General features: G+C 47.9%; 1 protein-coding gene across 1 annotated transcript in view; it reads left to right on the top strand.

The window, feature by feature from the left end:
* GTF2F2 (general transcription factor IIF subunit 2) overlaps window positions 1-14,695 on the top strand; it is a 131,689-nt gene extending 116,994 nt beyond the window's left edge. The window contains exon 9 of the mRNA XM_015423813.1: window positions 13,743-14,695. Coding sequence (XP_015279299.1) covers window positions 13,743-13,862 — 120 coding nt within the window. The 3' untranslated portion in view covers window positions 13,863-14,695. The remainder of the gene's footprint in view (window positions 1-13,742) is intronic.
* Window positions 14,696-14,982: the final 287 nt, after the last annotated feature.

Genomic DNA, 14,982 nt, shown 5'->3' with positions numbered 1-14,982 from the left:
TGTTTTAGGAAGAGAACGTATTTCAGCAAAGCCGCTGTGTAAAAACAAACCACGAAAAGCCTCAGCACACTTCCAGTCAGTCCTGTTGGAAAGGGAGGTCCCACGGGCCTTCAAGGAGGAAGGGCAGAGGAAGTCCCCTGCTCAGAGAGGCCCTCCCCGGGTTCCCAGTCCAGCCGAGCTTCGGTTAGGGCCGGCTGGGGGTGGGGGGAGGCCCATACACAGGCACAGAGCTCACGCTGGGCAGGCAGTCGGGGTGGATCTTCTGGGCTCAAGCCATTTAGGATTCACAGATCAAAAGAGGCATTTTGTGTTGGACCCGTAAATGACTGGAAAGGCAGTGCAAATGAGTGGCTACCCATGTGCTCACCCCAGTGTGTTCCCATGAGCACGATGGCTGTCTCATTTTGCGCTGACTGATGTTTTCAGGCTGCAGCCCTGTGTGTCTTGTGTTACAGTAATTGAGGGTAACCTTCTCTTGACAGGCCTGCCTTTCTGGTATGTTCTCAGTAAATGAATTTATTTGCTTAGAATCATTGAATCATAGAGCTGGAAGGTACCTCCAGGGTCACCAACCTCCTCACAATGCAGGACATTCACAAAATACCTCCTCCCCACACCCTCAGTGACCACAGCTCCATGCCCAGAAGATGACAAAAACCTGCCATAGTCTCCAGCCAAACGGGCCTGGAGAAGAATGGCTTCCTGGCCCCAAAGTGGAGATGAGCATTTCCCTGGGCGTGTAAGAAACGGCCACAAGAACTAAGCACTGAGGCAACCCTTCCTGCCCTCCCTTTCATGTGCTGCCTAAGTTCACAGAATCAGCATTGCTGTCAGATGGCCATCCAGCCTCTGTTTGAAAACCTCCCAAGAAGTTATTTACTTAATTTACTTCTCCCCAATGGGGATCCAAGGTGGGTGGCTTACATCCCCTCTTCTCCATTTTAGCCTCACAATAGCCCTGTGAGGTAGGTTAGGCTGAGGATGTGTGACTGGCCCAAAGTCACCCAGCCAGCTCCCATGGCACAGTGGGGATTCGAACAGGTCTCCCAGATCCTACTCTGACACTTCAGCCACTACACCACACCCACTCTGACACTTCAGCCACTACACCACACCCTCTCTAACCCTAACCCTCTCTGCCTAATTTTTTTTCCCCTTGTGCTGCTCCTCCTGCTTTCTTCCTGTGTCTTCCACGTCAGCTTCAGGTCCCGATCTTTCCTTCTCTAGCCCTCCAGCACTCCCACGTCCACTGTCTCCATGGCAGCAGGTGTAGCACCTCTCTCTGATGGTGTGTGCAAGATAATTTGCAGAGAAGCATCAGTACAGTGAAAGCTTTGCTGTCCATGGGGACTGGAGGTTGCCAGTTAACCAGATACAGCTTTGACCTGGCTGCGCAAGGACAGCGGGCCAAGCAGGCAGCCGCCACGCCTGAGACCTGCAGCCGGGGTAACTGCGAGAAGTCAGCCCTGTCAGGCAGGAGGCAGCTAGGCCTTGAACCCGGCCGAGAACCCTCGGCCTGCCACGCTCCCACGGCACTCTCGTGACTGATCGGGCGGCAGGGCCCTGGGCATGCTAGCGAGCTCAGTGGTCCAGGTAACCAAGCTTGAGGGGAAAGAACCACTACTGTCCCTTGCGCCCTGCCTCTCTCCTCTGCTCCTTCAGTCCCCCCTTGCCATCGCCTTGTTTGTGGGTCGTGTGTGTTTCTCCCTCTCTTCCTCCAAGGAGCTTGGGAGGGGGGGGCATAATTCTCTCCTCCTCCATGTTGTCCTCGCAACAATCCTGGGAGGTGGATGAGGTCTACAGAGCGTGAGTGGCTAACAGTCACCCCGCAGACTTCATGCCAGAGTGGACTTTCGAACCCAGGCTCGACTACACCCTAGTCTGACACCATGCCCCTTACCATGATGGTGTCCTTTCCTCTCCTCTCTTTTAAAGTCTCCCTCCTGGAAGCAGACACTCGTGTGTGTGTGTGTGTGTGTGTGTGTTCCCTTGGTGCGGAAGTCTGAGCCTCCGGGGCACCCAGGCCTGGCGGCTCGTTTCTTTGTCGGGGCTGCCCTTTGTTTCCTCTTCCACACAACTGGATAATGTTTCCCTCAACCTCCTTCTGGGCCTTTCCGTCTGGGGAACAACTTCAACACTGCTGTCCAATAAGGCTTGTTGATGGGGCCGGATGCCATGATCTTAGTTTTTTTGATGTTGAGCTTCAAGCCCACTTTTGCGCTCTCCTCTTTCACTCTGAGCAAGAGGCTCTTAAGGGGTGGATTAAGGCTCACTGGTGCCCTAAGCACTGACCAATCTTGGTGTCATAGCCTATGACACTGCACCTCGCCAGCAAAACATAGAAGATAACCCTAGGGTGCACCAGGATCAATGTGCACTAGTTTTATCATTTTTAATTTTATTTTACAAATCTTCATTCGTGTTTTTTTCTTTTCCCAACTTTGTGGTGCCCCCTTTGGCCCTGGTGCCTTAAGCATGTGCTTAGTCTGCTTCACGGTTAATCTGCCCCTGCAATAAGGCCTCGCTCTCATTGAGGGGGTTGACCTGTGTCTGGGCAAGAGATGTGACATTTCCAGAAATGGGAACAGCATACAAATAGGTGCAATACTAAACTACTTTTACTTAACAACATAAAATGCATCATTTATAACTTAGTTAACATATACAATCACACTCTTTGCCATATTTATGGAATTTAAAAATATACATATCTTCACTTTCTATAAGAGAAATTGCAAGTATACCCAGTTGCAAACTGCTGCAGTCTGTGCTACCATGGCACATGGGACTTTAATTTTTGCTTCCTAAGAGGTTGGAAAAAATAAAAGTTGAAATCAGAAAACATATTCTGTAGTAAACAAAAGACAGTGTACTATTTGCACTGAAACACTTTAATACAGGTCACAATACCAGCATATTTGGATGTTAAGATAGACGTTGTAACATTGAAGACACTGAACTCTTTAATAGTGTCAGGCGGGTTGCTCTGTTGGTCTGAAGCAGCAGAACAACGTTTGAGTCCAGTCGGGCACCTTTAAGACCAACAAAGTTTAATTCTGGGCATGAGCTTTCATGTGCACACACCAGAATTAAACTTTGTGGGTCTTAAAGGTGCCCCTGGACTTAGGGTTGCTAGGTCTTGCCTCCTTCCCTGCGGGAGACTTCCTGGAGGGGGAGGGGACATCCATCACATGATGACATCAAGCAGAAGTGACATCATCCCGTTGGGGACACAGCCCGTGAAAGGTGTCCTCGGCACTGGCTTGCAAGAACCATTTAAAGAGAACCTTCCCTTTAAATGGTTTTTGCAAACGGGGGGCCAGATGTGCCTGAACTCCAAGCAGTGAATGCGCTGTTTGGAGTTCAAGTGTGCTGCCAGCAACCACCCGTCTCCCTCCCCTCCTGCAAGATTTAAAGGGCCCTCCAGCTGATCGGCAGGCCACGTGCTTCCGTCTCAGTTGCAGGGCCCTTTACATCTTGCAGGAGGGGAGGGAGACGGGTGGCTGCTGTCGGAGGTGGGGCTTTCCCCAGCTGGCTGGCTGGCAGTGGGCAGGAGCCTGCGAAATCAGGGGATCCCCCACCCCCATCTGGGGACTGGCATCCCTACCTGGACTCAAACTCTGTTCTTTACTACTAGTGCATCATCATTAAGTACACTGTAGCAGAGATGCTCACTCAGTGGCTTGGGAGCCACATGTGGCTCTTTGGCATGCTGCCCTGTGCTGCAGGGAACTGGGAAATATCCCTTCCTTGTGAGGCACGTGGTTCCTGCCTGGGCCACTGCTGGAAGGACGATGCGAACATCCTTGAGATGTTCCAGCCTCATGGCAAGGGGTGGAAGTAAATGTAGCTCTTTGGGCAGATGGAATTGTGAAAGCAGCTCTCTATGAGACTACTGCATTGTAATATAGTAATTGTTAGCAAAATTGTTTATATTCACACAAAAATATTACTGGAAATTTTGTATATATGTACAGTATTACTCAAAAAGGCTTCCTTAAAATTTTCTTCCAACACATTTTGAATAAAACCTTTTCTTTCATTTCACTCCCAACAAATAGTGTGTGTGTGTGTGTGGGGGGGGATCATAGGAAGTTTTTTCAGTGTTCCCCCAAATTTCCCATTTTTTCCATTAGAAAAAATAAGAAGCCCTCATATTATGTCATGCTCATACTATTTTGAGGGAGAAAAGCCTTGTCTTAAAAAGCATTTCACTCATTCTAAAAAAGAAAGAAAGACAGTATTTTATGGGTTTTTTTCCCCCCAGTGTGACCCAGGTGTTTTCATTGGCAAAAGTCTTGAACTTTTTCAGGCCCTACACTTTGAATGAGAAAAGCCTTGTCTTAAAAAGCAGAATCGGGGGTCTTTTGGGGCCCGAGTGTGCCGGGGCGCCGCTCCAGGAGCCCAGGAGCTAGCAAAATGGCAGTGGCAGCAAGCCCCACCCCAGCTTCCCGTGCTACGGCCTGTTGCCCGTTTCCTGGGGCCCGCGCCGGAGCGCTGTGGCCCTGGTGAGGCCTGAGGAGGCCCGTCCCCACCTCCCTGGGCCAGCGCCGGAGCACTGTGGCCCGGGGGAGGTCAGAAGACGTTACCCGCCACCACCCTGGGCCAGCACCAAAGCGCTGCAGCCCTGGGGAGGCTAGAGAAGGCCCGTTGCCACCTTCCCGGGCCAGCGACAGAGCACTGCAGCCCCGGAGTGGCCGGAGGATGCCTGTTGCCACCTCCCTGGGCCATATGCTAATGAGCTCCTGCAGCTCTTTTTCTATGAAATGACCCCTGAGCAGGATTAAAAGTGGTCAGTAGCAGGTCGACCAATGGAGCAAGTAGAGCATTTTACCTGTTTAGGAACCATCTTTCAAGCAAATCTTTCCTGGAAGGTGGACTTGAACTCTGCTGTTAGAGCCGCTATGAATACTGGGAGGGCCATTTCAAGATTTTATTATTCCACAGGTGGCCAATATGTTCCTGCAGCAGTCGAAGTATTCAGTGCTTAAGTTACTGGGCACGTCAGTTAGAGCCTGCAGAGTGTGCTCAACCTTTTCAGGAGGCATCCAGCCTCCAACAACAGTGCCAGACCACTTACCTGAGATCATTCTTCCAAGGTATAGAGGAGCATTCATGCTAGCGTGCCTGAATGCCCTACCTTCAGCTGTGACATCAGGAAAATTTAATGAGATTTCATAGTCAGACTCTGTAATTGCGGCAGCAGTAAAATTGACTCTGTGGATCCTGTTTTGCTTCATTGTCCCCAGTTTTCAGCTCTAAGAGATTAACTGATCTCTCCTTTATTTAATCAGGATGTCCTCTCTCCAGAAGCAAAATCATCCTGGTTACTTAGAGACAAAGACAAACAAACTACCCTGCATGTGGCAAAATTTCTAGCAGCTGCTGTCAAATCACAAGACAACTTTTGCAGTAGCGCAGCCTTTAAATTCTTCCATGTTTTCCTGTGGAACGAGATTTATTGTGGGATGAGGGTTTTCTGTTTATGACTCCAGTTGCAAAAACAGTAAAGACAATAAATAAAAAAGCAGTTTATGTGTTCTGGCCACTTCCACTCCTTTTATGGGGTGGAGAAAGCAAGTGACCAGTCATCCCATCTGTGTGCCCCAAAATGAGGTCCCTCCAATTATCAGAAGGGCTGCTAAACTGCCACAGTGGGGTTTTTTTTGGGGGGGCGAGAGGTGTTTAGGACTGGACTGTTTTCTCAACCAAAAAGAGAGAACATTTCATAAGAGTTTTTGTATTGCTCTCCAAAGTTTCCCAATTTTCCCACTATACATTTGGAGTGATAAAAATGTTGCTTTAGATGCACTTCAAAACATGAGTAGTATGCTAAATACAGTTGCTTTTTACTAGATAGTAAATATTAAGTGTACAAATTTTCCCCAAGAGTTTACAATAGCAAGATAATACAATAGAATGTCAGTACGAATGAGAGAGACCTTTGGCTACGAAGCTTAGTCTATCAAGGACAGGTCCCATATGAGATATGGTCCAAGGAAATAAGGGCTAGTCCCTATATTAAAGGTAGCAACTCTAGAGAAGTATCTTAAAAACCAGGAAAATACACATATTAAGAAAACTTGTATACAACATCAGTTAAGCTGCTTATGAGGAAGTCATTAGACGAAACCTAGTACAAGCCGGCTGCTTCGTCAAGCTCCAGTAGCTATTAAGCTCCAGTAGCTTTTTGCTTATCAAGCCTTATACTCTTTTGACTGCCAACAGTAACTGTTTAGGAATTCCACTGATATCTTGGGGTTGTTTGCAGCTACTGACATTCTATTGTATTATCTTGCTATTGTAAACTCTTGGGGAAAATTTGTACACTTAATAGTTACTATCTAGTAAAAAGCAACTGTATTTAGCATACTACTCATGTTTTAGAGTGTATTATTGGATCTATATTGGCCCCAGTTTTGTTTTCTTGGTTGTGTGCTTACTGGGAGGTCTGTTTTGTTTGGATTAAGATACACTTCAGTCATTCTAAAAGAGTAAATATTTCGTAGGAATATTATTTCATGCTCATACCCTGGCCCCGCTTTTCTACATTTTGGAAAAATTGAGAAGATTGAGAAAAGTTTTGGGGGGAGGGCTGGGAAAAAAGCATTTCCCCTTGATCCCCCCCCCCTTTTCATCTGGGCCTTCACATCTTTTGGCTTGTCCCACCTCATAGTGTAGGTGGGGGCCCACATGGAATAATGCTCCATTTCCCTTCACAGAGAAGGCTAGTATCTCAGAGAACAGGGGTGCAATGTCACACAGAAGTGATGTCATGCAGTGACATTCTGCTTTGGGGGCATAACTATATGGTTTTAGGCCAAAAACCCATAGTTTTGTCCAAAGTGCAGTGTTGCCGCACAACATCCCCGACACGATGACATCACTTCCGTGTGATGTCATTACATTGGGGATGCTGCATGATGTCCCCGACCCTCCCACCCCCCCACTGGCAAGCCAAGGATGGCTGCCAAGCACAAAGGAACCTGGGAACTCGGAGGCCGGAAAGAAATTAGGCCCTGGAAGGATGGATCCTGAGGGGTGGGCTGCCAGCGATTCAGAAAGAAGATGCGGACAGGGGTTGTGTTTGTGCAGTGAAGCGCCCCCCCCCCCCAAGTTAAGCTTAGCCTACTCAAGGGTAATCTCATTCACTGCAGGGGGATTTTTGATCTCTCCCCGCAGTCTCTGTTGGACTCTTGGCCTTGCCGTCCATTTCTCTTTAGAAAGAGCAGCACAGACTAAAATGTAGGCAGAGATCGTTTCCTCAAGTCACTGTCTGTTACGTTGCTTTTTGCAGCTCTTGCGCCTGCTGCCCAGATGAAAAGCCTTCGTTGGGGCTAGTGTGTACACTCTGTTTTCAATGTGTTGGCTCACATTAGTGATGTTCACAGGCAATGCGTTCTGGACTCAAAGGTGTTCCTAGCACTCTGAATGAGTGAAAAGCAGAGGTCATTTCGGGGGGGATCGCAGTTCCCCCGGGTGAGGTACGGGGGGCGGGGCACATGACGAAGCCCCGCCCCCTGCTTCCGGCCGCCCCGCTTCCGGCCCTCATTCAGCCAGGAGGAGGCAGGAGAAGAGGGAGGGTAAGTTGCTTCCTCCCTGCCTCTCCCCACCCCGGCCTTATGACACACTTCCGGTGAAGTCAGGGGGTGTGGCCTTATGACACACTTCCGGTGAAGCCGGGGGTGTGGCCTTATGACACACTTCCGGTGAAGCCGGGGGTGTGGCCTTATGACACACTTCCGGTGAAGCCGGGGGTGTGGCCTTATGACACACTTTTGGTGATGTCAGGGTGTGTGGCATATGCTAATGAGTTATGCTAATGAGTTCCCCTAGCTCTTTTTCTACGAAACGACCCCTGGTGAAAAGCACCTCAGACTGAGGCAGCCGTGTGGTGTGGTGCAGCAGCTGTGAGTGGGAAGGAGGAAAGAATTCAAACCTTGCCTTCCTTCGGTGTGGACTCACCAGATGTTCCTCTCTCTGCAAGTGGTTGGAACTCCCCACGGATCCACCTGCCCCATGCTAGGGGGCGTTTTATTCTTTGCCTCCTCGCCACTGGCTATTTCTGTGCCTCAGTTGTATTTACTTTCTCTGCTCATTTTGAAAAGTAATCTTCAGAGCTTGAATGCTCATGAACTCCGCAGATCCCCAAAGTGCTTTCTGATCATTATGTCTCATTAAGCATTTCCATTCTATTTAAAAACCTGTGTTTTTCTAAAATGCAATTGTGACAGAAATGTTCTTGCTAATGTAATCTTGTTGTCATCGACTTTAGAGACTCGTCTTCTCAAAAACCGAGCAAAGAAAAGAGGTAGTCACAATTTACCAAGCTAGCTTTTTAAAGCAAAAGAATGGAAGAACATTTCCATGAATTCGAACAAATAGAGTTTGAGCATGGTGTAAATGTTAAGGTTACATTTACAAAGACGTTGGGAATTGCCAGCTTCGGTCACACTGTGGTAGGGATTCCGGGTCCCCTCCTAGCGATGGCTTCCAGGATGGGCAGGCCACGTCTTTTCTTGTTTGGTGCACCCAGAGGACATCTCCCAGAGCCTTTGTTAGGTGAGAATTACCACCACCCCTTTTTCCGCTGCAAAAGAGGGAAAAGAGCCTGGAAACTCACCTGTGGCAGTGGGGATGTCCCCCAAGCTAAGCTTCAGGTCCAAACTGTACAGTGACCTGTGCTACCTGCAGCCATTTCCACAGCCTAACTGAAGGCCAGACGTGAGATGGGGGGGCAGCCATGCTTGTTCCCTGATGCTGAAAGTAGGGGCTGATTCCCCCCCCCCTTCTCTGGCAGGCCTGTAGCCAGTGGGGGGCACTGTGGGTGGCACCCACTATCAAATCTTCAATGCCCCACCCCAATATCCAAATCTCCCATTTTGTTCTGAAACACTTTCGTTTGAATAGCTCTGTTCCGCTGGGGGACGTGAGCAGTCAAGCGGGGGAGGCGAGAGGGAGAGCAAGGCAAGGCGGCCCAGGAGAAGGGAGGCAGGAGGAGGGCAAGAGCAGTGTGGGTCTGGAGGTTCCAGAAGCCAGGCGAGGCGGAAGGCATGATGGAGCCCTGAAAGAGGAAGGGGGAGCGGAGCAGAAGGCTCCAGAGATGGCCGGCCGGGAGGGAGGCTGGCGAGTGGTGCCGTGCGGGGGGAGAGAGTTGGTTACCTTTGCTGAGGCTTTGTGAATAGTCCTCACGGATCACTTGATATGAGCCCTGTTAGTTCCCGACTCCTCAGCTGCTCGGCGGCGGCGGCTGCTGAAGAGTCACCAAGCAGAATATCAAGGACCACCTCTGCGGATGAGCCCTCGGAGGCTGCAGTTTTGGAGTGCGTGAATGTGTTTTGGTTCTGTCAGCCTGAATGGGAGCTTATTCTTGAATGAGAGTACGCAAGATTATTGCACCTCTGGGACACAGAACAGTCAAGCAGAGGTGGCCTGAAATCTGGACCCACGGGGGTTGGGGTGGATGTCTTGCCTTTTTCTTTGGCTTCACATTCAGTGCTGGCTTACCTCTGCACTTCAGGCCAGCCCGAGTAATGTGCAAAGAATCCTTGATCAACGCTAGCAGCATCTGTTGGAGGACAGGTAGCTGTGAAATGTCTCTAGAGCCAGTTTGGGAACTGTTTCGTTGTAGGTAGTTGTTGGCTCATCTTCCAAAAGATCTTTCCTTTGTTCCTTTTGTGGGTGGCTCAGGTCTACTGCCAAGAGCAATTGCTACAGGCCGTGTGATAATAAAGTCAAGGGTAACTACCGCAGGAGATGACAGGATAGGCTGCAGCGCCAGGAGCTCCAGGGACAAGGCTGGGTTGGAGCCATAACCTATCCAAACCTTCAGGGTGGGTCACCATGTTGGTTTGAAGCAGTAGAACAAAGCTTGAGTCCAGTGGCAGCATCCGTGTGCCTGCACACAAAAGCGTCTGCCCAGAGTTAGACTTGATGGGTCTTAAAGGTGCCTGACTGGACTCCGGCTTTGCTCTCTCCAGCCCTTCCCTTTGCCTCCCCCACCCGCAGCCGTCCCTCTCTGTTTCTGCCCACATTGCCCAGTACCAAAAGAAGAGGAGGCCCGTTCTGATGAAGAGCATTACTGAGACTAACGTTGCCTGGCCTTGCTGAAGGAGGTCTGCCTCACCAGACTCTGAGAACTCTTTGAGAGTGTCAGCAGGCAGCAGCAACAGGCTTGACCCTAAAATGAGCGGTGTCCTTCAGATTGCTTTAGAGAAAACCCCTCTGAAAGACCCCAAAGGGTTTGGTAGTCGTGGGATAAAAGGACAGATCCTCTTATGGGCTGATAAGCAGAGCAGGAAGAAAGAGAACGGAGCTCTTTGCTTCTAAAATGGAAAAGGGGAATGGAAATGGAAAAGGGGCTTCTACCTCCATTACACACCTCCTTAAACAAAGTTTTATTCTGGGCATACGCTTTCACATGCACACTTCTTCAGATGGATTGAAACAGATGTTACCAACCATCCATTCTATGTAATGGTAGAGGGTGGACTCAAACTTTGATCTTCCGCTTCAAACCAGCACAGCTACCCACCTGAATCATTCTTAAATGAAATATTTTTTTACAAATGTCCCCAAGCATTCAAAATTCTGCTCCAGCCTTTAAAAAAAAAAAAAACCCCTAAGAAAAAAACTTGTGGTGAGATATATCAGCTATGCTCCAAACAGTAGACTCTTTGATATTAGCACTTCAAAGATTCTGTTTGGTTCTGACCCTACCCTAGAGTTGTGCGTGTTCTTACCGGGTGAACGTGTTTCAGGTTCAGAAGGGATAATCTGGATGCAGGGAACATTTCCCCTTTTCTATGGCATTCTGACCAGAGGTTCTTTCTTCCTTGCTAAAAGTCATACCTGCAAAAGCAGAGTCTGGAGTTGCTTTACCTGGAGGCTTAGATGATGTCTTGCTGCCACCTGGTGGAGTCCGTGCTATATGAAGAAATTCTGAAGCACTGAAATGGCACACGGTTAGAAACAGACACAGCCATCTAAGTGATCCAGGGAAGTGTTTGCTGCTGTGAAAATATATTTGCCAAGGTCCAAGAGTAAAACTTTGGGTCATCTAAAGAGGATGTGAGTGAGGAGTTAGCTCAAGAGTGATTTCATGGTGCTTCCTGCCAGCTGGGCGTTGGTCCCACAGCCCACAATGCTCACCTTCCCCTCCTCACTGGGAGCAAAAATTGTGCAGGGATGCCACGGGGCCACTACAGGGCCTTCCTAAGCAGAGTCAAGTCCTAACTCCACTGGCTTCAGCTCTGCTTAGAATTGTTTCCAATTAGATTCCGAGAGGCAAGTTTCAGAGAATCAGGCCATTTTTTTTGTATGGTAAAGGGTCTTTAGGGGCTACGGTGGCTCAAGTGGTTAAGACGCTGAACTGCAGGCTGTGGAAGGTCGGTAGTTCAGCAGTTTGAGACCCGAGTGTGCCGCATGACGGAGTGAGCTCCCGTCTCTAGTTCCAGCTCCTGCCAACCTAGCAGTTCAAAAGCAAGAAATTGCAAGTAGATAAATAGGTCCCGCTTCGGTGGGAAGGTAACAGCGTTCCGTGCGCCTTGGTGTTTAGTCATGCCGGCCACATGACCACGGAAACGTCTTTGGACAGCGCTGGCTCTTCGGCTTTGAAACGGAGATGAGCACCGCAACCCTAGAGTCAGACTCGATTGGCTTTCGAGCAAGGGAACCTTTACCTTTACCTAAAGGGTCTTTATATGTTGCTGTTAGTAATAATTTATAAAAGGCAGAAATCATACCTTGTTTACCATCATTCCCATTCCAAACTAAGTCCTCAAGTGGGGTTTGTGGTTGGAGCGACACGATCAGATTAGTGATCAGAATTTTTCAACTGAAATTATCTAAACCAAGAGATCTTAATTCCAAATCTTTCTTCCACTATGGATTTATCTAAGATTGACCCCTCCTACAAATTCTGCTGTTGGAATATTAAACTCAAATTTTACAAGTTGTTATCTATCTAGTATTTAACACCACACAAAATAAACCTGAGGAACAAGTCTTTAAGCCCACTGTGTTGGAGATCCTGTAAGCAGGGTTTACATATGTGGTGGGAATGCCATCTGGCCCAGGACTTTTGGAAGGTGGTTCATGAAGAAACATCCAACATGGCGGGTCTTTCATTGCCTTATTCTCTGGAATTTTTGTTATTGGATTTTTGGGGCGACTTTTTGCTTTATTAAAAATACCACATTTCTTGTCTCTACATTGGTTGCCTCTGCTCACCTGGTCATTGCCAGGAATTGGAAATCCCTCACAGGACCCTTGCTCAAAAAATGGTACCAGAGAATCTGGGAACAATTTTTGATGGTAGGATTATGCATAATCCATTTTGGGGGGATTTATGTATGGTGGTACTTTTATTTGAATATGACAAAATATGGAAACCAGTTATAGAATTTCTATGATTGGTCGTGATTTTCAGTTCTGTAACAGATCGTTTATATCATTTTAAAATGCTTTAGAAGTTAACATTACTCTTTTTAGGGGCCAGTCCAAAACCTTTCTTTTTAACTAGGTTTTTAACCAAAACGTTTTATCTTTTTAGCTCTCTTTAGTTCTTGCTTCTAGCCTGAGGACTGTTTTATGGATATTTTTCAGCAGCACAGTGGAGTTGTTTAATGCTGTTTTTATGATCACGGGTTGTATTTTTAACATTGTTAACTGATGTAATTTAAATTTAAAAAAACCCAAAACCCTCTGCTTAGAATCGCATGGCTGCTCTCTCCATTCTGGATTGAAGTGTAAAAATGTCACAGGGTTTCAGTCACCCGTCTGCTGTGCTCCATTTGTTAGTAGCTGTGTACTCCTCTTGCCTAGAGCAAGCACCTCAAGGGGGCAGTGCGTGGCAAGAGTTTGAGTACAATTTTAAAAGGGCAAATATTCCTTTTGTTTATTTTCTTTTGGAACACACTTGAACCTGCAGCTGATGTGGGTGTTTGGGAGCAGGGGAGGAAAGCCACATTTCCCTCCATTGTGATCCCTGGCCTTCCGGAAGCTCTGTTGCTTGGGAGTGACGATGACTTCAGATGGGACACTGGCTGCCTATCGCCCTTCTCCTGGCGAGGAACAGCTGCATTTCTACAGCACCATTCCTTCTTTTTCCCTTGGTCAGCCAGCAGAAAGGTATTTTATAAACTCTGAGCCTGCACAGAGAGCAGGCCCATCTGTCAGACTTCTGGGTTCTGAACTTGGCACTAGTCCTGCAGAGTAAAGCATTTCGCCAGAACTGGCACAAAATCTGCGCCCAGTTTTTCAGGGGCAGTGGCTGTGTTGCGGGGAGGGGGAAGGGCAGAAGCTTTTGGAAGCCAGGCAGGAACCATAGAGTTGGAAGGGACCTCCAGGGTCATCTAGTCCAGCCCCCTGCACAAGGCAGAAAATTCACAAACATCTCCCCCCTCCACCACCACCCAGTGACCCCTGTTCAAGGGATTTCATGCCTTGTGAAGTATAAATGCATGTGAAGTATAAATCCTTCACTGCTGTTGTAACAGAAGGAAATGCCAGTATCGAGCCATGTGAGTCTGTCTGTAGCTGCAGAAAAGAGGCCCGGAGCACCTTAAAGACGAACAAAATTTGTGACAGGGGAGGAGTTTTCGTGAGCCACTGCTCACATCTTCAGATACCTTCACGAAAGCAACTATCCTTGAGGTGCTCTGGGACTCTTGCTGTTTTCTACTGTTAATGATACGTGTTTGTCTTCTTCATATTAAGCTAGTTTTTTTTTTCTTTTCCAGATTTACTTGAAAGAAATTTTAAGAGAAATCGGCATCTACAATGTTAAGGGGACGCACAAGAACACCTGGGAGCTCAAGCCAGAATACAGACATTACCAGGGTGAAGATAAGAGTGACTGAGAGGACGGCTCAGCCAGCCAGCAAGGAAAGACGGCAGAGACTGACTGGCCTGCAAGAAGCCCCCCACTCCCCATTCTGTTTGTGTGCAACTATGTTTTGGTAAATAGAATAAATGTGTATTAGAGTTCTTTTAACATTTGGCATTTTTATCGCATTTTGTAAGAAGGCAACATTAGTAGGGACCAGAAGCCTGATTTACTGAGGTGCTGAGTTTCTCATTAGTAAAATATATCTGTGGCCGTGAGTTTTTGATATCGCCAAACCCCAAGGCTACGTTCGTGTGGACCTTTTCAGGATCATGCCTTCCCAAAGGCAGCCAGTAGAGATCTGAAATCTTCCTTACTGGTTGGGGGAGTTCTTTTGCTTCACAGACAAACAATGGAAAGAAGAAGTAACAATTCCTGAGCAAAACATCCAGCCCAGCACAGCACGGCTGGGATCCTAGCTGGGATCTCTGTGGGCACCGGGTGTGTGGGGGGGGCAGTTTTCACTCTTCGCCCCTCCTGCTGGAGACTCTGCTATCCAGGGGGGGTCCCCTCCCCCCCAGAAGCAGCATTTGGGGAAAGTTGGGGGCTGCTGCAGGAAGGAGGAATAAGGGGAAATTGACCCCCCCCCCCGGAGGTCCTGGGCAGGATTGTTGGCAATTTTTTTTGTATAAAAGACAATTGTTTGGAGTCACTGTCTTAATAAAAGCAGCTTTTTAATTTGTCTCATTGCAAGTGTTTCTACCATAGCAGTTGGATTGAAAGGGTTAAAAGAAGTTAGTCTAACACAGAGGTGTCGAACTCATTTGTTATGAGGGCTGGATCTGACATAAATGTCACTTTGTCGGGCCAGGCCATGTGTGCCATAGAATGTAACACGAGGTACCTGAGATACCAACTTTATAAAGATGATTTCAAATGGCAATAGCAGGGATGATTGGATTAGGTGTGATATGCAGAGGGGTGGAGATATCAGCATTGGTAATGAGAGAGGAAACGTAGGTCTCAATATGGTACAGGAGGATTCAGCCCAGGAGAATGCAAAGAATAAATGGAAATAAGTGAGCAGTGACTCACAAAAGCACATACCCTGCCACAATTTTGTTAGTCTTTAAAGGTGCTATTGGTCTTACTTT

This window comes from Gekko japonicus, unplaced genomic scaffold (assembly GCF_001447785.1).
Source record: "Gekko japonicus isolate JY-2015 unplaced genomic scaffold, Gekko_japonicus_V1.1 scaffold2207, whole genome shotgun sequence".
Taxonomy (NCBI): Eukaryota; Metazoa; Chordata; class Lepidosauria; order Squamata; family Gekkonidae; genus Gekko; species Gekko japonicus.
This window is presented reverse-complemented; position numbering and strand designations above follow the sequence as displayed.